Below are 25,292 nucleotides of genomic sequence, written 5' to 3' on the forward strand. Positions count from 1 at the left end.
AGAAAATAAATATTGGCTCTTAGAGGAGGCTGCACATCGCATGCACCTCTGGAGCTGTTGTGGTTTTGCACTTTTAGTGCTTCCTTAGAAATCCCATTCTGTTTAAGAGAAGAGCAAAGCTGTTGACTCCACCAGGGCCCAGATTTTGACCCCGAGAAGCCGGCGGAGGCAGCGAGTGTTCTGCAAACAAGGTGTCGGAAGCAAAGTGCCAGCGAGGCTCTTTCATGTAGACTTGCCCTTCCTTCTTCTGAAGCCAGAATCATCCTGGAAAAAAAACCCTCTGTGCCTGTTCTCAGCACATGGGGACTATGACGGTGATCTGCTAATAGCAACAGGGGCCTAACGAAAATCCTGAGACGAAAACTGTCCCAGCTGAGCCCAAGCTTGTAAATCAACCAGAGATGCTGCTTTTCTGCGTTACTTTGACTTTCTTCATAACCTTCCAAGCCACAATAGTGACTTCCTTGTTTTTCAGAATCTTTCTCTTTCTGAGTGGATCTTCAGTGGAAACGAACATCACATCACATATTGCCCTGACGCAGGATACCCCTGGCAACCTCAAATTAGTAATTAAGGATTGTGGCAGCCTGTTTGGGGGCTTTAAAGTCAACCTGCGGAAGGGGTGAGTGTGAGGAATAATCAACAACGCTGTGCTAATTTAGCATGTTTTACAGCTTTTCGTTCAGAAATCCCCAGGCGATTGGCAAGGACAGAGCTATAGCACGCAGGAGCTGAGTCCAGCGTCCAGGGCTCATGTGGGACTTTGGCCATCAGGGTAGGGATGAATTTCCCACTGGATGCAGGATTGTCCCTCTCTTGCTTCCCTGGGGGAATCGACCCACGGAGCAGCCCAGCTGGGCTCTAATTTCCAGATTTCAGACTGTGCAGCACATCAAAGAGCAGGTTAATTCAAAGAAAAATCTCAGTGGCAACATGCACAGCTCTGTTATCCAGTGATGAGGAAACCATGGACTTTTCTCACAGAAAAGTCACTTTTCTGAGAAACCTGAAAGGGAATTGGATATTGGTGTATGCCTGTGGAAATATTTAATATAATGTGCAGAACTAGCCGTGGGTCAGCTCTTTGCATCTTGTAGTGGGGCGAAATTTCAGTCTCAAATCTGAGCACAGGGTTGCACGTTAACAGTCAGATTTTAATGAACAGGCATTAAAAGTCCTGAGCATCTATAATTCGTGCTAAAGCCTGGGGGAGCTGTAAGCTTGCTGCAACTTTTCACGTCAGAGATAACAGAAGACACCGTGTGCTGGTCTTCGGTGCTCACGGTATTGCAAACCAGCAGCGTGTTCCAGCTTCATCTTGATTCTGAGACCTATGTTTTGACAACCTCACTGACATTAGGTTGATTTTTGTCTGTCTTTTTCTTTTTTCCTTTCTAGCTTCTTCACCAATATAGTGAGCGGTTTGGTGAACTCTTCTCTTCGGTCTTTCTTACCTGCGCTGGTGAGTTTGGGCAAAATCCCTTCACTGTGAGAAGCTGCAGTTTAGGTGAAGTTACTGCTCTTTCCATAATGGTCTAGCATTTATATATGTACATATATATATATACATGTGCATTCACAGACACACATTCACATCCCATAACTGAATTCTGCAAACTTCCTTGATCTTTCTTACAGTCAGGATTTATTTGTTAAAAGTAATTCAAATTCCATCATGCAATGTTACGGGATAATTTGTAACCAATTGCTTTCTGAAATGCTTTTTTGTACTGAGAAAGTACGGTAAACAGAAGTGACAGCATCACTTAGAAAAAAAGGTGCTTGTTAGAAAATCTTTTATTCTATTAAATAGAATCTCTGCCGTTTTGAGAAGCAGGCTGAGCAATTTATATTGCTGTTTTTCCGTGGAGGAAACTGTGTCCTAGGAGCTGATTGTTCCGTCTTGATTTAAAGTCTGTGAAACTCAAACGATGTTAGTGAAACGTGCGGCTGCAGCTGCAATCCGCTCACCGAGGTTGTTCCCCTTGTTACCGTTGCAGTTTTGCCCATTAGTGAACATTTGGTTCAGCATCATCAATATTCAGCTACAATTTCTCAACCGTAAGTTGCTAACTCTTCTTTTCTATATTGATTTTGACAGTGACACTTGAGTTTTACGTGTCTAGCCCCCTCCATAGGCATCGGATGTCCTCAATAGACGTCTGCCGCCAACCCGCGGGAGAGGGAGCAGCTCCGGGCTGCCTCCGCCGGGAACGCTGCCGGTGCCGGGCTCTGCCCTTTACACGGGCCTTTTCCCGAGTAGGGTCCGGCCTGAGCTGCTGCAAGGCGAGACGGCTCTGCCGGGAGCCCCTGGGCTGCACCCGCATGAGCCCCACTTTGCACCCACATGAGCCCCACTTTGCACCTGCGCGAGCCCCAGGCTGCACCGCACGAGCCGGGCGGCTGTTTCCCGCCAGCTGGCTCGAGTCACTCGCGGCTGCATTTGCTGTTTCATGTCATGGAAAGTTTTCCCTATTATTTGCCCCGAATCTTTCCCACGCCGTGGGGCACAGAGCAGGTGGTTTCAGAGCAGTAGTTTGCAGCGGAGCCTCTGGATGCCGGCACGTCTGACAGCCGCAGGAGGACAAGCGGTTTTTCCTCCTCGGTTCCCCCAAACGCTGTCAGATGCTCCGCTTCCCGGGATTGCCGCTTCCGGCTGCTGCGCTGAGCCGCTTTGCGGCGCGATGCCGGGTTTCCCCCCGCTCCGGGCAGGGCGGCTCTCCCGCAGGCCACGGTTTGCCCCGCTCTGACGGATGCGCGTCTCCCTCCGTGCAGGCATCGTCTCGTTTGGGCTTCTTGGGAAAATCCACTCTGCCCTCTCCAATGCGCCAGTGACGACAGGGCAATTCGTGGAGCTGGATTTACAGGTACTGGCCATGCTCAGGGAGACCTCGGAGATGTGCAGCTTCCCGCGCCCCAAGCACCGAGCCGTGGCTCCGGGTGCTGAGCCGTGACTCCGGGGACGTCCTGAGCACCGAGCCGTGGCTCCGGGTGCTGAGCCATGGCTCCGGGGACGTCCCGAGCACCGAGGTCATGGCTCCTCCATGGCTTTTCCGCGCCACAAGGCTCGCCCTGACCCATGCCCACGTGGTCACCGGTGGCAGAGCACCGGGATCATCCCCCGTCCGCACCCCCATCCCCACCCCAGCTCCCTGCCTTCCGCTGGCCGCAGCCTCCGGAAACGGCCGCTTCGACACCTCCATCACATGCCTGTTTTTTTGCAGAATTCGCCTTTCCCAAGCGCCTTCATCAACTGGCTCCTGCGGAGTAAGTCCAGTCCCGGGCTGGGGGCGCCCGGCGGGTCTCTCCCGCTCATGCTTGCGGGTCAGGACGAGGAAGCCGCGGACGGCGGCGGCGGCTGGTGCCAGGAGGGGACGTCGTCCTGGGGCAGTGAGCGGGGCCCCACGGCTGCCAGCTCCGGCCCTTGGCCGATGCCACATGGTGTCGATGTGTCTCCGGGCAGCCCCGGCCCTGAGCGCACCATGGCGCGGTGCAGGGTGCTGAGCGCGGCATGGTGCAGGGCGCTGGGTGCAGCACGGTGCAGGGTGCTGAGCGTGGCATAGTGCAGGGTGCTGAGTGCAGCATGGTGCAGGGTGCAGCACAGTGCAGGGTGCTGAGTGCAGCGCAATGCAGGGTGCTGAGCGCGGCATGGTACAGAGCGCTGAGAGCAGCACGGTGCAGGGTGCCAAGTGCATTGTGGCGCAGGGTGCTGAGCACAGCGCATTGCAAGGTGCTGAGCGCAGCATGGTGCAGGCACCAAGCGTGGCATGGTGCAGGGCGCGGAGTGCAGTGCGGTGCAGGGTGCTGAGCGCACTGATGAGCCGCAGGGTGGTCAGGGCTCATCTTCTGGGCCCCTGGTCCTCAGGGGCTCTGGGCTAGGGCACAGCCAGGCTCCCCACGTGCCGGCCGCTGCCTCGCTGCTCCGGCCTCTCCAGCCGGTGGTGGCCGTGCCGTGACACAGCGCCTGCGTACACCTCCCGCCGCTCCGGGCAGCCTTGGAGGAGCCACTTCACCTCTCATAAAAGGGTTTAATACTATTTACTTAGCAGGAGTGAATAATGGTTCTCGGGATGCTGCAAGGATTAATTAATATTTGTGGAGGTGATTGGAGGAGCTTTAAGCTCCATATGAGTGCAAAGTAATATATAGAGGGAAGGAACACTTGGAAGCAGTCCCAGGTTCCCCAGAGACGTTTTCCTCGGGCGCTAAATCGCCTCTCCCGGTAAAGCCAAGGTCGTTCGTGCCGCTGGCCCACCAGGCACCGCCGGGGCCGGGACCAGGGCACTCGGCCGGACTGGGCGCGGGGGGAGCCCGGGGCCACCGCGGCACACTCACCGTGTCCCTCTCTCCAGTCGCAGGCGTCCATCCTGGCAGCAGTGTCCAGTAGCCACCTCCTCGGAGCAGTCCGGCACGCCGCGGGGTAAGGCCATCGGGTTTGCACGGGGCTCAGCTCGGGGCCCCTGCCCCTGCCTGTGCCCATGTCCATGCCCATGCACATGTCCATAGCCGTGCCCATGTCCACGCTCATGTCCATGCCCATGTCTACATCTGTGCCTGTGCCCATGTCCATGCGCATGTCCATGCCCATGTCTATGTCCCTGCCTGTGCCCATGTCCATGCCCATGCACATGTCCATAGCCGTGCCCATGTCCACGCTCATGTCCATGCCCATGTCTATGTCCGTGCCTGTGCCCATGTCCATGCGCATGTCCATGCCCATGTCTATGTCCCTGCCTGTGCCCATGTCCATGCCCATGTCCACGCTCATGTCCATGCCCATGTCTATGTCCGTGCCTGTGCCCGTGTCCATGCTCATGCACATGCCTGTAGCCGTGCCCATGTCCACGCTCATGTCCATGCCCATGTCCATGTCTATGCCAATGCCCATGTCTGTTCCCATGCCCATGTCCATATCTGTGCCCAGGTCCACGCTCATGTCCATGCCCATGTCTGTGTCCATGTCCATGCCCGTGCCCATTTCCATGCTCATGTCCATGCCCATGTCCATGTCTGTGTCCATGCCTGTGTCCATGTCCATGCCCATGTCTGTGCCCATGCCTATGTCTGTGCCCGTGCCCGTGTCCGTGCCCATGTCCATGTCCATATCTGTGTCCATGCCCATGCCCATGTCCATGCCCGTGCTGCCGCGCGACAGCAGTGTCAGCCCTGGCCTTTCCCCAGGTCCCCCCGGCCACCCCACCGCACTGCGAGGAGGAAGGGAGGAAGATGCTCAGAGGATTAAAAATGAAAATAGAGGCAACACGACCAAGAAAAAACACTGTTTCTTCGACTTTACATTTCAGCCTTACCCGAATTCGATCTCTCTGCCAGGCTAAGGGTTAAGCTTAGCCACTACCCTGCTGCTAGCGGTGCCACCGAGGCAGGAGTCCCCACTGCTGCCCCGGGAGCAGCCGCATTTTCCCTTTCTCAGTTCTGCTCTGTCCTTACACTTCCCTGGCTATAAGGTCCGTTAGGTCGGTCATGGTGGCGTTCACTTCCAAAGACGCTGGCCTGATCTCCAAGTCCTTCCTCATGCAAACCGGAGTTTGCCCGAATTGGGGTTGCGGTTTGGCCCAGGTCGCTGCTGCGGCACAGGGGAGGGTTTCCTAGCGCGTGACCAAGAAAACCTGCCGGCAGAGGAGATTTGCTCCGCTTGCACCAGCCCCACGCGAACACGGAGGTTGCACTGACTGCGCCGCATCGCCATCAAGGGAAGGAAGGAAAAGGACGAACACTGACGAAACACCAGCTCCTTGTCTTTGCTCTCCTTCTGCTTTTTGATTTGTTGACTGTTTGAAAACAAAATTTTACTGTTTCTAGTGATTTTGTACTGTTAAAAAAAAAAAAAAAAAGCAGACAAAAAAGGTCTTCAAACTAATCCGAGTGTGTACTTAGAGGTTTTTTTCACAAGCATTTACGCTTTGAAATGATCGGGATAAATGCTCTCCTATCTTGTAATCTCCAAGCGGATTTGGTGTATGTTGCATTGTGGGTAAGGCGGATTCACATCCCTTCTGTTACTCTTTACAATAAAAAGGCTTTTTCTTCATCTGCATTCAGCACATGGTTCGCTCTCCTTTCCAAACTGCCGGAGGATTTTTGCATTTGCAAGGGGTTTGTTATCTCTCTTCCCTATCATCAGCTGCCGGAGCAGTTCTCACCCGCGAGGGCCGGGGAGGAGCGGCGAGGTGGGGAGCCCGGCGTGGGGAAGGGTCCCGCCGCGGCCGGGGCGGGCAGCACCCTCCGACCCGCAGCCCCTTCCTGCCTCAAATGGAGCCACCCTATTTACGTTTTTTTTTAGCATTTGTGACTTCCTTGAATTCCAGGACAAACTGCGCCCGTGAAGGACCAGACGCATTTCGTGACTCTAATATTTAAGCAGAAAGAGCACGTTCCCAAGCATGTGGTTCTCCTTAGCTTATTTTTTACTCGTTTCTTAGTTTATTAAGTTTACTCTTTACTCGTTGCCTGGCCCCTTCCCGGCGCTTTTGCCTCTGGCTGCAGCCATCCTCCAAGACGAGAGACTAATTATAAAAACGATGCTGCTCAGTCCTGGACTCTCTGCTATTGCTGGAAAAGCAGAGCCAGTTATGGCAGCACCACGAACGGCCTCTGGTACCGGCAATTAGCCCAGTGCCTTAACGGCGCGAGAGGTCGCAGCAGCCCTCTGGGTCACGGCACGGCAGCCGGGATGGCCGGCGCTAAGCAGAGCCAGGTAGCTTGTCCTTAATGACAGTAAATTCTTTAACAAGGACCCTGCAATTCTCCAATGCTCATGTAAAAGACAAATATATAAATCAGGGCCTGATGCCTTTGCCCATTAATTTGCAACTTGGAGGAACAAGTTTGCAAGAGCGATGCGCTGGGCCACAGGGGAGACGGCTCAGGCATGCTGCGAGCAAGTCCAAGCCCCTGGAAACCAGCGGGCACACACCAAAGACCACTTTTCTGTTGGATGAGGCAGAAAACACAGGATCCACGGTTTCCGCTGGCTCCGTGGGTGCTGCTGGAGACCCCGGGCCGCGGAGGAGGTGACGCGCTGCCCCGGGGCTCGGCGCCGTGCTTGGCTGCGGCAGGGACCGTGACTGCCGGCCGCTGCTGTGCGTGGCCCCGAGGCCTCCCCATCGCTCCTACGCGCGTGATTTAAAGGTTATTGAAACTGAATTTTACAGTGAGTTTTTATTCAACTTGAGAAGTTTGCAGTGTTGTTATAATTGCTTCTGTTCTCATGCATGCGGGAGAATTGCTGTTTATCTGTCTCTGCAGATACCCAGGCAGATAAATGCTGCTTTGAAAATATGAAGTCTGCTCCCCCGGCAATGCTTCCCACGCGTTCAAGAGGCTGAATGGTTCGGGGGCAAAGGCAAAGCTGCGAGGCGCGTCGAGGAGCGTCGCGGTGCCTCCGGCAGCGCTGTGTCCCGGGACTTCCCTGCTGCCGCGGGAGCCTGGCGCAGAGGGAGCCGGCTCCAACCCTGCCCAAGCAGCCGCGTTCGCATGGGGCCCATGGTTTTTGCAGGAGCAGCCTTAAAAACGTGTCTCCCTGCTGCTCCCAACAGCTCCGTGCCGCCGGAGCTGGGCTGCCACTGGCCGTCGGTGCCGGGCAAGAGCAGAGCCAAAGGTGCCACGAGCAGCCGCCGGCTGCGGGAGCTTCGTCTCTGCCGGACGTGGCGCCGCTGCAGCGAACGCCGATGCTCCGGGGGCTTCGGCAAACCAATGATGTGTGTGTGTTTAACAGCGGGAAGATGGAAACCAGAAGGCTGGATGTGCTGGGATGGCAGCGTGGGGGCACCGCGGAGCTTGGGAGCAAAGGAGCAGAGATGGGTCTTATTTCCCTGGTCCACGTTATCCAGTGTGCGACGCCTCGTTAGCTGCGCTCAGCTTCCAGCTCCGAAAAATCCGGCGGAATGGGACGGAAGCCGCTGCCAGGCCCCAGCGCAGGCTCGCCGCCTGTGAATAATCATCGCAGGCAGATGCAAAGATTTCCCCAGTAATCCTGAGAAAGGAAACGCCGAAAGCAGACCGTTTCCGCGGCCTTGGTGCCATCTGCTTTGTTTCAGCTCCTGCTCTTCAGGATCTTCCCAGGAACGGCCGGGAGCAGGCGCAGAGCCCAGCGCGCACCTTGCAGCCCGGGCACCCGCCGCGGGAGCCGCCGCGAGCCCGCGTGGCTCTCAGGCCCTGGGCTACTGCGCGTGTATCACGGTCCTGACGGTAAATGGGATTTATACGAGGGAAGAGGCAGGAATTTTTCACTGGCTTGAAGCACCACTATTAATATAAAAACGTACGGTGCCGCATCCGGGCTGCTTGCGCTGGCTGGCGCCCGGGTGAGGGCAACGCCGGCAGCTGCAGCCCGGGCTGCATCGCGGAGGGGACCGAGGGCACTGAAAGGTTCCTGCTCGTCCTCCCGTTGCATCCCGAGGCAGCTGGGACACGTTGGTCCCTGGCGATGACCGCTGCTGGGGAGAGGCATCGCGCGGGAGCCGGGCACGGATCCCCCTTGGCACCGCACATCCCGGCTCCGCGCACGGCTCCTCATTCAGCTGCGCTTCAGTTCCACGTCTGCCTTTGTCGGGTTCACTTGGACAACCTGCCATCCAGCTTTCACCCGACTTCCATTAACGCTACGGGCAAATACGAGCTCTGGAATCGCTGGGCCGTGATGGACTGTGGCCCACGAAAATGCAAAACCGAAGCCACCGACTGCAGGCAGCAGCCTTGGATTTCGTTGCTCCTCTGCTTCGCCTGCTCGTGAGCTGCTCTGCCGTGCACGAGCCTCCGGTCCCGTCTCGAACCGCCCTGGCGGGAAAGCGGCACCAGCGGGCAGCGCCCTGGTCACGCGTAGAAAGAAAGAGAAAACAGGTTAAAAGATGAGGGTAAATCACCCAAAGAGAATCAATTATCTTGTGTTGGCTCCAGAAAAAAACTGCATCGGCTTGGCCCAAAGTGAGTCTTGTTTTTGTTTTTTTGCTTCAGCCATTGCCCTTGTCGTCTTAATGGCTGCAGAAAGGGGAGGAGGACAAATCCGTCTGGCTTTTCATTTTCACAGCAGTGCGCTGAATATTAATCAGCCTAAAAACAGTGCTGTAGGCAGTGCTGCAAATTACACATTCTGCAGTTGGTAGTAGTTTGCTGTGTTATTTTTGCATGCAAGTCAACAGCAGGGGTTGGGCAAGCAAACTCTCTTCTGTGACCTGCCTCTGCAGAGAGCAGACGTAACGCGGAGCGCGAGTGTCCCTGCAGCACCCCCGATATCTTTATTAGAAACGCAACTGTAGATCAGTTTGTTGTCATACAAGGCTTTTCCTTCCAGGAATCAGGTGTCCTTCTCCTCCTCATTAATGTAAAAACTGTAAGTAGCGAAATTAGGCTCGTTCTCACATTAACTCTCTCCGCATGTGGCCGAGCCTCACCTCGGGTCCTGCCTCGCACCTGCAAACGAAACCAGGGGGGGCGAATTTTACTGGATGGGGCGGACGGAGACGCTCCTCCTTCCCCGACGCCTCCCCCCAACTTTTCTCTTCGCTCTTTCGGAGACAGGAAAGAGCCCTTTGAAACCGCCGCGACAGATTGTCCACCTTGCGGGCGAAGCCCCCTGAGACCCGCGCTCGGCCGGCTGAAAGCCAGCCCGCGCTGTGTGTTTTGATTTAAGCAGAATATCTGAGCAGAATCTACTGCAGATTTGCGCACGGAATTACTTCCATCTGCTGCAGGTCGAACCTCGGCGGGACGAGTTTTCAGATGCTCCTGCCAGAAGAGACCGGCCAGGACTCGCTGACACGGGCCTCGGCGCAGCGCAGCGCAGCCCAGCAGCCGCGCGGGCATCAGGCTCTGCCGCTCTATAAACGCAGTGGCATTATGTGTGTTTTTGCAGCCTTTACACGGACCACGACGGGATTTATTGTTGACACCGCCGAAGATGCAAGGAGAAAATCCCACAAGCCCGCGGTACCGCACGGGTCCTCTCTGCTCTCCACGCAGTAGCATCTCCAGCTGGTTTGACTGCTGAGAAAAGGTGGCCTTTACCTAAGGCCTGGGGCCACGTGCCGCCTTGAAATAAGGTGAAATAATCCTGTTTCGCTTCCAGTTTACTAGAGCAAATTCTGCTAATAAGGATGAAAACCTGTCAAGCACATGAAACAGTATACACCCCCCCCCCCCCCCGCAGCTGGTACATTAAAATAATATATAATACAGGGTGTATTTATTCATTCCACAGATCTCAGATCAAGGGCTCTGGCTGCCAGTGGAAGAAGGCATCTCCTTTGCCCACAGCGTGATTTCCCGTCTGCAAGTAAGCAGCTGACGTTTCGCAAATTATCACTTCCAGCGCTGTACTTTTTTCTTTTCCCCAATGAAAAGCAAAAACTCCTGAATTTCCCCATCACCAGCGGTGTTTGCAGCGGGACAGAGAAGCCCACGCTGCCTCCGGCAGGGCAGCCGTTCGCATTTGCTCTTTGCCCCGCGGAGCGCCCAGCTGCTGGCGGCACCTGGGACCGGAGGCGTTTCGGAGGTTGCGCCCCGGCTGCCTGCGGCACTGGGAAGCCGCACGCCTGGAGGCTGCTTTTCGTGCAAGGTGCTGCTGCGCTGCCCTAGCTCGTGCTGCTGCCCTCGGTACTTGTTTATCAAAGAGGTGATTTCCTGACATCAGAAAGCTTCTTTGCTCTTTGAAATTTCGACATTTTAGGTAAAATGTTGTTTTGAATCCTACTTTGCTGTTTGATCTTGTGACTTTCCCGGGTAAAACGTCAACATTGCTGTTGCTCTTCATGCTGAACATTAAACCATGGAGCATGAGACAGTAATTTTCCTTCGGTAACTGTTCAGCCCAGCCTGTGTCTGTGCGGTTACCTGCTAATCAGCTCTCCCGAGGTCCCTGAGCCGCAGCGGTGGCCGCTGCTGTTGCGCCTGAGTCAAAACTCCAGCTCTTAATCCCCTCAACTGCACAAAAACATCTTGAATAACCCATGAGCATGAAGCTTTTTTTTTTTCCCCCCCAGAACAGCTTTCCAAATGGGCGTTAATGCTCCAAATCCTCTTCATGGCAGCCCGTGCCGACGCCAGGCACGTTGGAGCCGGTGGGTGCCGAGGTGGGTTCTGCTGTGCCGGGAGCCCGGGAGCACTTCTGCAGCCGCGGGGCGCAAAGCCCTGGCTTCGTGCAGGGCTCCCCGGCTGCGGGGATGGCCGAGTCCAAAGGCGGTCGGAGCAGAGCACGGATGAGGTTGCATCCCAGCCAGCCAGGGTATCCGCGCGTATTCTGCCTGGAGGTAAGCGGTTTTCAACCGTGCTGCCGTCCGCGCTACCGGCAATGCAACCAAAGTGCCCCAAACCCCGCCGGCGCGCTCCTTTCCTGCTGCTTCCGCTCACAGGGCGTTCGGGGCAGAGCCGGTGCTGCGCAAGGAAGTCCTGAACAAACAGCTGCTGCTCAAAGCACGGCCGAGACGAGGTTCCCGAGTGGAAAAGAGGATGCGCACGGAAAACAGCAGCTGTAAAGCATCTCGAATTCTAGGGCTATTGCCAAAAAAACCCACAGAGCTACGGTCCGAGACTCAGCGAAGAGGAAGCCAGGTTTCAAAACACGTGCATCCGAGGGTCCTGCTGGGAGAGGGGAGCAAACCGCTGGGCAGGTGGGAAAAGTAAGGACGCGCTTCCAACCCGACGCCGGGCTGGACACGTTCGCTCACAGAGCGCGTCCAGTACAGTTGTCCGAATAAATTGCACCCTCTTTGCATCACAGGAGGAATTTTAATCACTCTCTTGACTCATGCGCTTAAGAAAAGCAGCACGGCGTAGATCAGCCCAAGACTAAAGGGACGCGGAGGGAGGAAGCGCGGGAGCGAGCTTGTGGCCCTCCTCGCACTTCGCCCCCGCGAGCTGCCAGCTGCATCCCCCTTCCCTTCGCACGTGTGGGGGGGACCGGGCACTGGGTCACTCCATGCAGACCTTTGATCCCTGTCTAACTATTCGCAGGTCTCCCATCAGTGTCTAACTATTAAATATCTTAGCCAGCTAATGGGGAAAAAAAAAAAATTCTGAAAAAATATTTGGAGGATAGGGAGACATCGATGAAAAAATTGGAAAATAGATATCAAATAATGGCACCAAAATGAGAGCTTATTAATAGAAAAGTCTAGAGATAAAACTAATTCAAACCTAATGAGGCAGGACACCTCATCTTCAGGAGAAAGAAAAGTCAATAGTTAGCTGTCAGTAAAGAAAATAAATTACTCGCGAGGGAGGAGGAAAAGCCATAGGACTCCCAGGTCCCAGGGAACGGCACTTACTATGACAGACTTGTAAGACACACAGCGAATTTGCAAAACCCTGAAAAATAGAATATGCCACTCAACATCAGCACCTCTGTCATTGAAATTCAATTCGCAGCTGCTGGAGCGCTCCAGGAAGACATATTGTTATGGAAAGAGTTTGAAGATATAGACAGAAATGTAAACAGCGGATCTCTTGGCGAGAGCGGGCTGCTCGGTGAATTATAGAGCGGGTCTCGGGCTGTTTTGGAGCTGACGTTCGTGGAAGGATCGTGGAGGAGGGTCGGGAGGCAGGGACGGGTGGCTGGGAAAGGGCACACTTGCACGGCGAGGGAGAGTCGCGGTCTCGTTCCTCGCGAAGCAGGATAGCCCGCTGCTCGCCAGGGATTAGGGGATTTTGCGGGGAGCAGTCAGCGCCAGCGTCGTGGCTGTAAAGGAGCAGCGAGGTCCCCTGCGCGCGTAGGACCAGGCTTAACTCTTCCCGAGAGGCTCCAAGAGCAGCCAGTTTCAGGAACGAGTGAGCTAAATATATAACTAATTTTAGGGATGCAAGGGAGTTTAAAAGATGCTGCTTGCACGGTGTTAAACCCCTGAGCTTTATCCGCAGAGCTGGGGATGAGAAGCCACCAGAAGAAAACACCCTGCGGGCGTCCGACCCACAACAGCGACTGCTGCGAGGCAGCAAGATCCAGCCCGGAGGAAGAAGGCTGCAAGCACCTGGAGCCTGTCTGCTAAAGCAGCCGGCAAAGAGGGGCTGAAAGACCACGAGGAAAGGGAAGGGAAGGATGGGGAAGGGCAGGGAAGTGCGTTTCCCCCTCGGTGCAACCCGGCCGTGCAGCTCCTCACCCGCCACCACGCTAGCAAAAGGGAGCTTTGCGATTGACCTGAAGCAGACTGTTCTTACAAGCTGCCATCAGGGAAAAAGTCAATCTTTTTCTCCAGCTTCATTGGTATTCAGACTGAAAACAGCTTGCAGCCCCCGGGGGTTGCTCTGGAAGGATGTGCCACAGCAGAGCCAGTCCCAGCCGTGGCTAAAAACAACCTGCTCTGCCTTAGCTCTTTGGGAAGTCTTGGAGAACGGGGCACGGCTGGATATCGAGCACACTGATGGGAAATTATTATGAGATTGTCTTTAGGCTAACAAACCGCAGCGATGAGCAAACGCGCGCTGGTTGGGAGCGCGCGCTGCAGCCCGTCCCTCCTATCTGCAAGCAGAGCCAGCAACCGGAGGACAAACGGGTTTGGTCTTTCAGGACGCTGCGCTGCGGCGGCCGGACGCCAAGCGGGCTCTTGTTCTCCGCGACGGTGACGTTGGCCCACGCCAGGGTGTCGTCTGCGTGTTCGCGTTCCTGGCCGGCCTCACTCGGCATACGCTGCAAGCAGGAAAGGAAAGCGTTGCCGTTGGCGCGTGTTGTGAAATCCCTTTGCCAAGGAGATGCCTCGGGGCATGACTAACACTCGAAAGCAAATGTCCTCCCGGCCCTTCGGTTTTGTGCTCAGCAAACCTTCTGCCAAAATGCCTCATTAGGTGTTTGCTGGCTGCTGACCGCAGGGTCTCGTCAGACCGGGAACAAAGCTCTGCAAGTGTAACCAGGGGCACGGCCGGCCGGACACGCCGCCTTTCTCCAGGGGACGATTGCTCCAGGGCTGGGGAAGGAGCACGCTCCTGTAAGGGTGAGGTTGGACTGGGCTCTGCTTCTTCCAGAAAGGACAGTCTGAGCCACGAGGATATTAACATAACTAGATCCCGGCACACATCTGCTCAAGCAGCTCAGCACATCCGGAGTGGGAGACCAAGGACACCGAGCCTTGATGCCTTGCAGCGGTGGGACAGGCTGGCGAGACTGACGTGTCTCCTAGGTTGTGCTGGAGGTTGCACGTGACAAGTCAGAGCACTGGCACTACGATTACTGTCCCTGCGAGCTGCAGCGTAGCTATTAAGACACATTTAACGCTTACCCATAAGCCTGGCCCCATCCTGCTGTAGATCAGGAGGGGCTCCAGGGAAGTCGGGAGAGGAAGAGCGGTGTGAAGGAGAATGGGGCCCTAGAGCCGCTTTGTTCTGGCAGCGGAGGTAACACTCAGAATGAGAATCTGCTTTAATCGGAAACTAGATTAAAGCACATCGAAGGCTGATGTCACAGGGGAGGGACGGCTCAGAGCCTGCCACCTCCGTTCGGTGCCTGAGGCAGGACCGTTGTCATCCGGCCAGTCGCTATCACAGCAGCCAACTTATCCCCACAGCCGTAACAGGGCACGGAGGACAGCAAAGGCCGCCTGTTCCCAGCAGCACTAAATTCAAATTACCGCTACCTGCTGGTAATGCTAGACCAAGCCAGAGCCATAATCACGGACAGGCTCCACAGGCACAGGTGCTTTATCAGCACAGGTACAGAAGCGACCGGACTCCGGAGAGTTCACACGCTGCTGTGCCGCAGCCAGGCCTCCTCGTGCTGCGCCCTGTGCAAAGCACAACCGTCATCAGCAAAGTCCTAAGGGCCATTTAGCAGCTCATTTGTGCATCTAAGCTCCCCAGAGGCTCTCACAGGCTGGAAGCAGCCTTCCTTTTTTTCGGAGTGGATGGAGTTTAATCTGTTTTTCTGGGGGCTTTGTTTGTTTCCTAATGAACTGTCACCCTTCTGCTGCAGCTCCATCACCGCCTGGCTCAGGCGCTGCAGATGTCAAGTATATTCTATCACACTGGACCCATATTTCTATTGAGTTGTTCTATTTCTGTACATAGCAAGTGTGGCTCTTGGGCTCATTACTGAAGGCTTTATACGCTGACACTCTGGTTTTCATGTACGTCCTCTTTTAATTCCCCAGCTATTACCTAAAGAAGCTGTATCAGCAAATGACCTGGAAGTAAATCTTTGCTGTGACTTTTTCTTATCTTCTCCTAAATGTTTTCTGAATACGGTATTTTGTGAGAATAGTTCAGGGCAGGAATTAAACAGTGGTCTCCTTGACTTGGAAAATCCCTTCTGCCCAACAGTGGGAATATAAACTTGGGAACTTGGGAATATAAAGAGCAGAAAGAACAAAAAATAGCCCCAAAGTCATGTGAATAAATAGCTTTATTGCAGGACAGTTTTGTTTTGTTTCCTGAGGCTGGTGACTTCTAGACTGGTGTTGTTATTGCCAGGGGTTTTCTTCCCAAGAGAGAGTATGCAGAACAGCAGGTTGGGAGCACAGAGCAACGCTGGGGCTATGCGGTAAAAAGAGGACTGGAGTTGCGGGTCTGACTTGAGGAAGACCCCCGAGTCATCCCTAAAACAAAATATTGCCCATCAGCCAACGGGTGGTATTTTGCCTGTGTCCAGAAGCAACCAGAGCCTGACAGTGGTGCTGACTGCAGCTTCTTTCCAAAAGAACAAGGCTAGGATCCAGCTTTCAAATTATACCCTGGTAGTATAATCAGTCTCACATAGCCCCTCAGGAACATACCAGCACTTGCTCCTGGAGTTTGGGATACTAGCAGTGAAGACCGAGCTTCATTATGAGATACATCTTTTGAGACTTAGCAATCTGGTTGAAATTAAGGCTTTTAAATGCTACCTTCTGGATAAAAAAAGTCCTAACGGGCCTCTTTGCTGATAACGGTAAGAATATCACTATCTGTGATTCAAGTCTGGGTAACAATTCCTACATTTGTGTTTCTTTACAGGACCCAACAATAGAGATGCAGTAGATGGTTACACTAACCAACAATGTGGTTTGGACCCACAGCTGTCTTTCTTACAGCAGTAATCCCAGCAAAATAAATCTTTCTTTCATCAATGAGGTACTGATGTATAAAAACACTTCAGCTTCCAATAGTAGAAAGGTATAAATCGTTGAGGGGGACTGAGACTCCCTTGGAATTCAGGATTCTCGTGCCTGCTGAAGGTGGGAAAGAAAATGTACAAGAATGAGCATTAGACAGGTTAGAGGTTTCACAGCAGCTGCATTCAAGGAGCAAACCTTGTGACGGGCAATACAGAAACTGCATCACACCTTTAGCCCCTGGGAAAAACCATTCCTGCTTTCAGGCAGTGCCAAATGACTAACTCAGCCTCCAAGGTCATCCTAATGGTTGCTTTGCTGCCTTAAAACCTCAGCCTTCATTCCCGAGGCCTATAAAAACTAAGGAGGCAAGGCAAATGGTGAGTACTACAGCTCCTGGGGGAGTCTGTGCAGTGAGCATTATCACCTTCTCATCAAAATGTAAAACCTAGCTCTCCTCCTCATTAGTCTCTTGTTCTTAAAATAATGATTGTAAAACGACCACAGCTGGCCTCAAAGCTGAACGGAGTGGGGAGGGTGCACTGCTGTCAGATTTTCTCACTTGGAAATCGGTGTTCATGGAGAAAAGGTCAAAATGAACAGTGAAAGGCGGGTGTCAGCCCTTCTCAGGAGGTGTTTGGCCATGGTTTTAACATGCACGGGAAAAACGAGCTGAAAGAGATGCTGCAGGGTAGTTAACCCAGTTATTTTTATTAGCAAGCACATGTTGGCTTTGGTACCTGTCACTTTTGAGTGATGATGCTTACATCCTGCTTCTTCCCTTGGTATTTCAAACCAAATAGGCCCTCTCGTTTCCTTAAAATCCTCTTGTCAAAGGCTTACACTCACTGGATAGCAGGGGCCTACAAACTGATTTGTGAATTTGGGCCTAGGACACTATTCTTTCTGGAGGCAGGATAGCTGAATAGAACTGTATTTCTTAACATTTCAAATCCCACACTGATTAGTGCTGACTGTGCAGTTAGAAGATTCAGCTCTATGAGAAGAGAATTAGCTTTGGGATAATCAGCAAAAAGTGTTTGTTTCTTAAGTTAAGGTCTAACGAATACTCAGTGAACCATGCTGTTTTCAAAGAGAGAAAATTGTATCTTGGATCCAGTGGAGGAGAAAAGACTTTCTAGCAAAACCCTTTCATGTTAATTTAAAAATCCTGCAAATTCATGTCAGAACTACTTTAGAAAGACTTGATCAGCTTCTTCAATATTTCTCACTGGATAGAGCCTTTTACAATCTTTTCTTTTAATAACAAGATTATCTATATTAAAAGGTATGATTCTGTCTCACATTTCACAAGAGAGCTTAGCTGCAAGTGCAAGTTATAGTTATTTGTTTGAATTTTGTCATAGTCCAGCCTTGTCTACTATGTGGCCAGGGTTAACTGTGGGTTCTGATAAAAAACAGGCAATTAGAAGATGAACTTCCAGAAGTTACTGGCCATTTAAACTGGTACCAACCTTTTCTTCCCTCCAGTTAAGCAAAGGGAAGGACATACCACAGAAGAGGAGCACAAAACTCCTAGAGTTTGCACCTAGTTTTGACAGGCTAGAGAGGTAACCTCAGCTGCCCAGTCATTACAGTACACATTCCCTTAGGCCTAGAGACAAGGAAATCCCCTCTAGCCTAGATCCAAATATCCTCAGTGCAAGGGGCACATTCCCTAAATCCTCAGATATAAAATACTAAGCATCACTTGTGCATGTTAAACACCACTTTATATTCCACAGTTCTGTGCTACATTCCATCACACAAGCAGGAGGCAGGTTCTCCCTTACCCTTTCCAAGCATTTGCAAATGGGGAAGTTATTAATATTTGAAAGAAATCATCAAAATCTTCTGTTCTTTGAGTTGTCTCCTTGTGCTGTCCCTCTACAGCAGTAATTGGAGTTGTATTTTCTGGGTGCTGCAGGTTTTTGCAGCTCCAAAATTCAGCTGAGTTAGTAGGAATGACCTGCTCTGCAGACATCAGTTTCTCAGGCTGGGATGAAATAGAGGACATGATCAAAGACAGGGATGAACCTGCAACACTGCAAGGGGCGGGAGGGGGGTTCAAACAGAGAGCCAGTGAAAATACAATATCATGTCATAGCTGGGTTTGGCAAATCCATGCACGGCTTCTGTCCTTTTGCCTACAAACTTGCACTGATCTATGGGGGAAGGTTGTTGCCAAAAGGGAAAAGAAAATCCCTGTTTTTGCCCCCACCTCCCCCTGACCAAACTTCCTTGTTTCATCCTGGGGAAATCTGCTGCTTTTGCCCATTGACAGCAGGGATACATCAACAACAAGCCGCAGAGCGGGAGAGGGTAGTACGGCAAAGCGGAACTCCCTTCAAGGTCTGAGAGCTGGCAGAGGTTACCTGAAAGAAACAGCACAACAGTCCTTAGGAACAAAGATGCTTAGGAAGATCCATTTTAATTTTAGGCTCTCCTGGCAGCAGCTGCTCTAGAGAACAGCACTGTGCAGGAAAAATAGCCCAAGAAAACAAGCATTCCAGGCAGGTCACCTTCACCAACACGTAGTCCCCTGGCTGGGCCCTGACCAGAGCTTTGCAGTCTGCAGCATCCTCTATCTCGGCATCAGGGAAGATCACCTTGATGTTGCCATCGTTCCTCCCACACAGCTCTGATGCAGAGCGCTTGCTGGGCTGGAAGGAGGATAGGGAACATTACCTGAGTGGCAATAACTCTGATTCACTGCTGAGCTTTATCGCAGCAGGAATTAATTGAGCACTATTGGCAGTATTAAAATCGACTTTCCACACTGCTAAGCATGCTGTGTAACAAAGTCCTATGGCCTGAGCTGCTGTGTTGAGAACCACACACCAAAGCCAGTACTTGAAAACCTGCACTGATTCAGTGCTTGAGTGGAGAGAGGTCTCTAACCTATCCCATCCATTTCCAGGACTGCCAGTCCTTCAGATAGGAGTCTCATCTTCACAAGTGCATAAAGGACCCAATATGCTGTCTGTACTATGCCAACAAGCCATAATTAATCATTTTAGTCTCATCTAGTTACCTCTTTACACCCTGTGCCATACAGAATTCCAAGTCTGGTGACTTCCCTGATGGCTGTCTTTGAATTTGGACCAAGGTTTTTAGAAGCAAGGTGGCTAAAGCCCTAAACCAAAGAGATCATGCATTTATAAGGCAACATCTTGTGCTCAGCTCAGCACTCTGGAAAATCGGGCTGCCTGCTTAAGTGTGTAGACCTGGTCTTGGAGTCCTAGGAGTACGAGGGGAAGGGTGAGATGGAAAGATAGAAGGGATATTGCTGTATATAGACTAAGAGCCCCTTGACCAGCAAGAGGGGAGGAGGAAAAGTTTATGTTCCAGGCACACTCACCCCCTCCACCAGCACCAGTTGAGAGTGGCCCACCATGGCTCTGTTGGTCCTTGCAGCCTCCTCTCTAAAGACAGTAATGAGCTCCTCCAGCCGCCTCTGTTTCACGTCCGCAGGCACATCGTCTTGCAGCCGGTGATATGCCCGGGTTTTCTGCAAACAGACAAAATAAGTGTGGCCCCTCAAGAACTAGACAACCTGAGATCAGAACCCGGTCTTACCCCAGCCAGCTGGGCTGCACTTCAAGCAAGCAACAGCTTTTCACGGGTCACATGCTATATTTGCAACCTCAGGGAATATCTTTAGCTACTATATGTGCTGCTCTGGCAGGATCCCAAGCACCAGCAACATCCTTGTTTTCCTCACATTCTTTCTGCACCATCTTTTTGGTGGAAGGTTTGTGGTAGGGCACAGAGTATTTGGGGCTGCACGAAGCAAAGGTTCTGTGGCTCCTGTGAGTTATGTCTCTGTTGCCTGGCTGTCGACAAAGACAGGCAATGGATGCTATTACTTTTAGTCCCATGTTTGGAGAGCTGATCCATACTCCTTTATTTTCTCAGGCTTCCCAGCCTCCTGCCCTCTTTCCCCACCAGCCTCTTATGCCTCGGAGAGCATCTTAATGGAAACTTGTCAAGCATCACCTCTTTTGCTGGGTATATCTTCCAAAAATTCACCAGTTCTCTCCAGCACTGATTGAGAGAAAGTCTCTGTAACTGGACCCAAGCCCAGCTACATCAGCACAATTTCTCACCAGCAAAGACAAATGTACCTGCAGTCAGGTCTCTGCAGACATGGCTGTTTCACTGCAATCACTCTGGAGTGTCTGCAGAACTAGGTAACCCAATCAATAATCAACTCTGTTGCTCACCCAGGGGAGCTGGAAGCCTTACAGGCATAAAAGTTGCACTGCAGAGCATGCTGAGAGGCAGTAAACCCTGTAGCTTCACTCCTCTTGCCTAGCATGAGCACAGAACAACCTCACATACCCTTAAAGTGCTGCATGTAAGCAAAAAGCCCCACCAACATACTGAGTCTCTACGCATTATTTTCAAAGAGATTGTGAGAAACAACGCTCAGGAGCTAGGGACAAAACAGAAAATGACAATGTAGGCGAGATGTCCATACAGAGAAGAGAACCTTCTCCAGATCCTGCACTCACCTGTCTCATGCTGTAAGCAAACAAGAAGCCTACGTTGTAGCGGACTTCCTGTAGCAAGGACACAGTCTGCTGATGATCTTCTTCTGTCTCCCCACAGAACCCAGCAATAAAATCGCTGCTCAAGCTCACTCCTGTCACAGACACACAGCTTTACACTTCACTCAAGAAGAACACTTCCTTCGAGAACAGACAGTAAGATACAATCGTGCTGAAGTCAGATCAAGCCAAAGGGAGCCCATACCTGGAATGGAGTCACGCACGTGGTGTACCAGCTCTAAATAGGCTTCTCTCGTGTATCTGCAATGAACAACACATGGATTTGCTAGTCAGAAAACCATGACGTCAGTGAGGAGAAAACGGCACCCTATATTGAAGGGCAGGGTAGAGGGCTCTCCATGGCCATCACCCACCCTCGTCTCATGGCCTCCAGGACTCGTGTGCTTCCACTCTGGGCTGGGAGGTGAAGCTGTTTGCAGATGTTGTGTCGCTCCTGGATAAGCTGGAGGACCTGTGAACAGCATTCAGAAGACACTCTCATAGATGGCCCAACTCTGCCAGAATACCAAGGGAAGAATCTTCCCCAAGTAAAAGCCAGAAAACTGCAAACCTGTCAACTTCAGCATACACTTCCCCCCACTCCCAGGACAGCTGTTCCCTTTGGGAAGGAGGCACAACCCACATCTAACAGCTCACAGCTACCTGCCTGCAAGCAGCAGTCCAAGTGTTTATTTTACACTTGCCTCATCAGGAAAATCCTTGGGGTGTGGAGAGGTGAAACGGATCCTCATTTCTGGGTCAATTCTGGAGACCTGGTCCAGGAGATGTGCAAAGCGCAAGCCTCCTGGTTTAGCTTTGTACACTGTGCTAAAGCCACGGCTGAGGACTGGGGTAGCAGCTGATTGGAAGTGGACCTCAGACAGATCTCGAAAGCTGTTGACGTTTTGCCCCAAAAGGGTCACTTCTTTCACCCCCTACAAAGATAAAGAGAGGCGAAAAAATATATAACTTGGTCAGGAAGGCTAAAGCTGCAGAAGCAGCCATGGTTTTACTCTTACTTCAAGGATGAGTCTCCAAGGGGAGCCCTCCCTTCCCTGTCTGTCTCACAGTATTACAAGGGCAATTAAAAAGCAGCTGGTGGAACCCTGTGGTAACCTTATCTCCAGACATAAAGGCTGCTAAAAAAAACACTTTCACTGAGAACCACAGTGTGAAATAGTTGGAATGAGGCTCTGCCTAACCTGATCCGAGAGCATCTTCACTTCCTGCAGGATGGAGGCAATGGGCCGGCTCCTTTCACGGCCACGGGTGAAGGGCACAATGCAGTAGCTACACATGTTGTCACAGCCCCGCATGATGGATCTGCAAAGTGGTAAAATACAGGTCAGTATTACGACCGCTCCATAAGAACCACCCATGTTGCATCCTGCCCTGCTTTGACCTGGCCCAGCACTTCTGCCTTCAGCCAGCCCAACACCAACACTTGGTCTGCAGCGCATGTAGCACCAGCTCTGAACCCAATTTTGCGGCTTTCCCTTCCACATTGTTCCAATCTCAGCTGACTACTGCTTGCCCTTAGCTAACACCTCCTAATATCCTCTGCGTATTTCCACTCGAGAAACTTACAAAGCAGCTAATGAGACACAGACTTGTGTCGCAGTCTGGCAGTAAAGAAAGGTCCTTCTGCATCGCACAGGGTGAAAACTGTCCCTCTCTACTCTATGGCCAGACTGAGCAGAGTCTGATTTCATGTTTGGGAATCTTACTATCAAAACTGTACAAATTAAATGGAAGAAAAAAAATCAATAGAAATGACAACACATGGAGAATTAGAAAAATTAAATAGGAAAACATAGGCCAGGACATAGCAGAAGGCAGGGATGAGAGTGGCACAGATTTTCAAAAGGCACGAACGTCGGTGGGACAGAAATCACTTGGTGCAGCATCAGGCTTCCACAACCAACATTCTCAGAGGAGAATAAGAGAAGCCCATAGCCAGCCAGAGCACAGGTCAGTCTCTCCAGGGCTCAGTCAGAGAGCAAAGAAGCAACAAACAGTCTGGTAGGCTGGCGTCTCTGGGCTGCTGGGAGTGAGTGCAACCAGGCATTATATCTCTTGGGTAGCTACTGTCACTGACATGTCTGTTCTGCACAACAGTATTTCCAAACTAGAACCATAGAAACATGCACAGGAAAATAAGGTACTTACACAAACGCTGTTGTGCCACCTGCACTAGTCTGGACTGGCAAAATATCTGCATAAGTCTCCTCTAGTGATAGCAGGACGTTAGCAGCTTGCTGGCCAGATTCAGCCACTGTCAGCAGCCTGGGAAGGTCACGATATGCATCAGGGCCTGCCACAATATCCACTAGCTTCTCCCTGTGCAAAATCTTCTCCTTAAGCCTCTCAGCCATGCATCCTGCCGCCAAAGGAGAATGGTCTCTGTGAGGAAGTGCCCATCCTCAGCGACACCTCTGCACCCCCTCACTAGCTGCTTTCACCCTGCAGAAAAGGCTTGATGCCACCAGAAGGGGAGAGGAAACGCAGCGTGATGGGATGCGTCACAACGGCGTATGTTCCCCGCTGCTGCCCATCCTGCCAGGTACCTAGAATCCCGATGTGGAGAGGTAAGCGAGCCTGGAGCCGCCTGGCTTTCAGAGCCTTGAGGTGCTGCAGGCGATTCCAGATAGCCTGTTCTGCTTTCTCCCTGGGAAGCCAGGAAAACAGTGGTTATTTTGACTGGCTGCACTTTAATGTTCCTCCAACCTGAAGGCACAAAAGCTTTGTGAGGAGAATTAACTAAACACAGGGAACCGTTCGCCTGATTGATTTGATTGCACATGGAAGTGCTGTTTGTGGTGTGCATACTGTGTCTTGGCTCTATCTTATCTACTACCATTTTACTTGCTTGGGAACATCTATGCTGTGGAAATGACTGAGAGACTTAGCTCTTGCAGAGAAAGCCTGACCTAGCCGGCAAGTATGAGCTACCTCACAAGTGACAATGAGCATTTTGCACTGCGTTCTGAAAAAAAAAAACCATGCGAAGTTCCCTATATATTTATAGATATAGTTCCTAAATTTCCCAGAAACATATTCCCCAAATTTCTGTAGTATAGACCCTGTACTGCAATGACAGTCACTTCAAGAGAACACAGAAGACAAACAAATATCAAAGCAGCACAAATCCGTGCTGGTCTCTAACTGCTCATGACACATACACAGAGCATACGCTACCAAAGAGCTTTTTCTCACTATATGGAATACTAATTTATAGCACAATTAATGCTGTATGCAGTAACATCAGCTAGCTCTACCCTAAACTAAGTGGTAGTTTCACATCTGCAGTCTCTTTTCTCATCGAACATATTTACTGCCTTGGTTTTCAAACGGAAATGCCTTAAAAACTGTTCAAAAAACAGCAGTGACAAAAAGTTTCTTACCTCACTGAACAGGTGACAAGAAGAATCACATCTGCCTAGATTAAGGACAACAAAAAAGGAAGGAGAATTTGTAAAAGCCAACAAGAAGTACTAATCCCCTGCACAAGCCACTTGAGGAGGCAGACTATCAAACCCACTTAACTCAGTGAATAAGACGTGCCCAAACACACAGTGGGGTTCAACAAAGTAGCAAGAAAACACAACAGCAGACTGGTAAAGTCTTCCACCGAATGGTGAAAGTAAACTCAGATAAAGATGAGTCCTATCCCCTTTCCAGCTGAGACGGAACCCAGCAGTGTAATGGAAATAAAAACCCAACAGCTTTATATCAGGCTTGTCAAGTAGTTTCATTTACTCCACAAACTTAGGCCGCAGAAATCACTCAAGATAAAATCTGCCTCTCCACTCTCCCCAGGGGATGGACTCACACACATGGCACTGGTGTGAAGCCCTCACAGAAGGCCTGTGTTACAGGTGCCTCACCTCGTCGAGTGCCTTCGTCCTCGTGTAGCCACTCTTCTGCAGGATGGCCCAAGCAATCTCCGTGTCGTTGACGTTCATCTGGCAGCCGTAGGTCTCCAGGTACACTGCAATAAAGCCAGAGCTGGGTGTGATGCGCAAGTCTCTCTTGGCTGTCTCGCATGCAAGCTGTTCCCATGAGCTTTTCCATTCAAGAGAAGCTCTCAGTCTCACTATCGGTGGGATCCCAAGCAAGCAGCATATAAGCTGCTTCCAGCCCATGCAGAAAGGACAAGCCAAAAATAAAGACGGGCCCTGCCGGTGGCACCGGGAAACCCGAGTGCCTCCGAGGGTGCCGCTCCACGGCTGCCCGGAGAGGCAGCAGCCGCGTTACCACTGAGCTATAGCTTTCGGCGCGGCGAAAGCCGCCTCTCCCCGGGCCTGGTGGCGGGAAGGCCTGTCCGGCCCGGCGGCGGCTGGCACCCGGCCACGGCGGGGCCGCGCCAGCACGAGGAGGAGCACGAAGCCCCGGGAGCACCCCCGCCCCGCCAAACCCCCCAGCACGGACCTTTCCTGGGCGCGGGGGCAGGGCCGGCCGCCACGCACGGCCCCGGCTCCGGGCCCTGCTCGGGCCTCCCGGGCGGCGGCGGCGCGGCCCCCGCGAGGAAGTGCCGCAGGTCCGGCCCCGCCGCCAGCGCGGCCCCGCGCCCCCGCTCGCCCGCCCCGCCGTGGGCCCCGCGGGCGGCCCGGAGGAAGGGCCCCGCCGCCCCCAGCGCGCGCCGCCAGGGCTGCATGGTCGCCGCCGCCGCCGCCAGGCCCAGCGGGCTCCGGCGCCGCCGCCGCAGCTC

The 25,292-nt window shown here is 52.4% G+C and overlaps 1 protein-coding gene across 1 annotated transcript; it reads right to left on the minus strand.

The window, feature by feature from the left end:
* Positions 1 to 17,739: 17,739 nt before the first annotated feature.
* On the minus strand, positions 17,740 to 25,092 carry CDK5RAP1 (CDK5 regulatory subunit associated protein 1). The gene is made up of 13 exons (XM_067307636.1): positions 25,013 to 25,092; positions 24,469 to 24,572; positions 23,986 to 24,020; positions 23,149 to 23,249; positions 22,751 to 22,961; positions 21,784 to 21,904; positions 21,286 to 21,516; positions 20,956 to 21,053; positions 20,787 to 20,842; positions 20,546 to 20,676; positions 19,390 to 19,539; positions 18,551 to 18,691; positions 17,740 to 18,403 (listed from the first exon to the last, which is right to left on the minus strand). The coding sequence occupies exons 2-13, from the start codon at positions 24,544 to 24,546 to the stop codon at positions 18,323 to 18,325; spliced, it is 1,434 nt and encodes a 477-aa protein (XP_067163737.1). The 5' UTR covers positions 24,547 to 24,572; positions 25,013 to 25,092; the 3' UTR covers positions 17,740 to 18,322.
* Between the last annotated feature and the right edge of the window lie 200 nt (positions 25,093 to 25,292).

Source organism: Apteryx mantelli, chromosome 18, assembly GCF_036417845.1.
Source record: "Apteryx mantelli isolate bAptMan1 chromosome 18, bAptMan1.hap1, whole genome shotgun sequence".
Lineage (NCBI taxonomy): Eukaryota > Metazoa > Chordata > Aves > Apterygiformes > Apterygidae > Apteryx > Apteryx mantelli.

Coding starts and splice junctions, on each gene's coding strand:
- CDK5RAP1 (XM_067307636.1), bottom strand. CDS start 24,546: ATGAACGTCAACGACACGGAGATTGCTTGGGCCATCCTGCAGAAGAGT. Junction 18,692..19,389: donor AACTGGTGCTGGTGGAGGGG/GTGAGTGTGCCT, acceptor TCCTCCTTCCAG/CCCAGCAAGCGCTCTGCATC. Junction 18,404..18,550: donor GGGACTACGTGTTGGTGAAG/GTGACCTGCCTG, acceptor TGTTTCTTTCAG/GTAACCTCTGCCAGCTCTCA.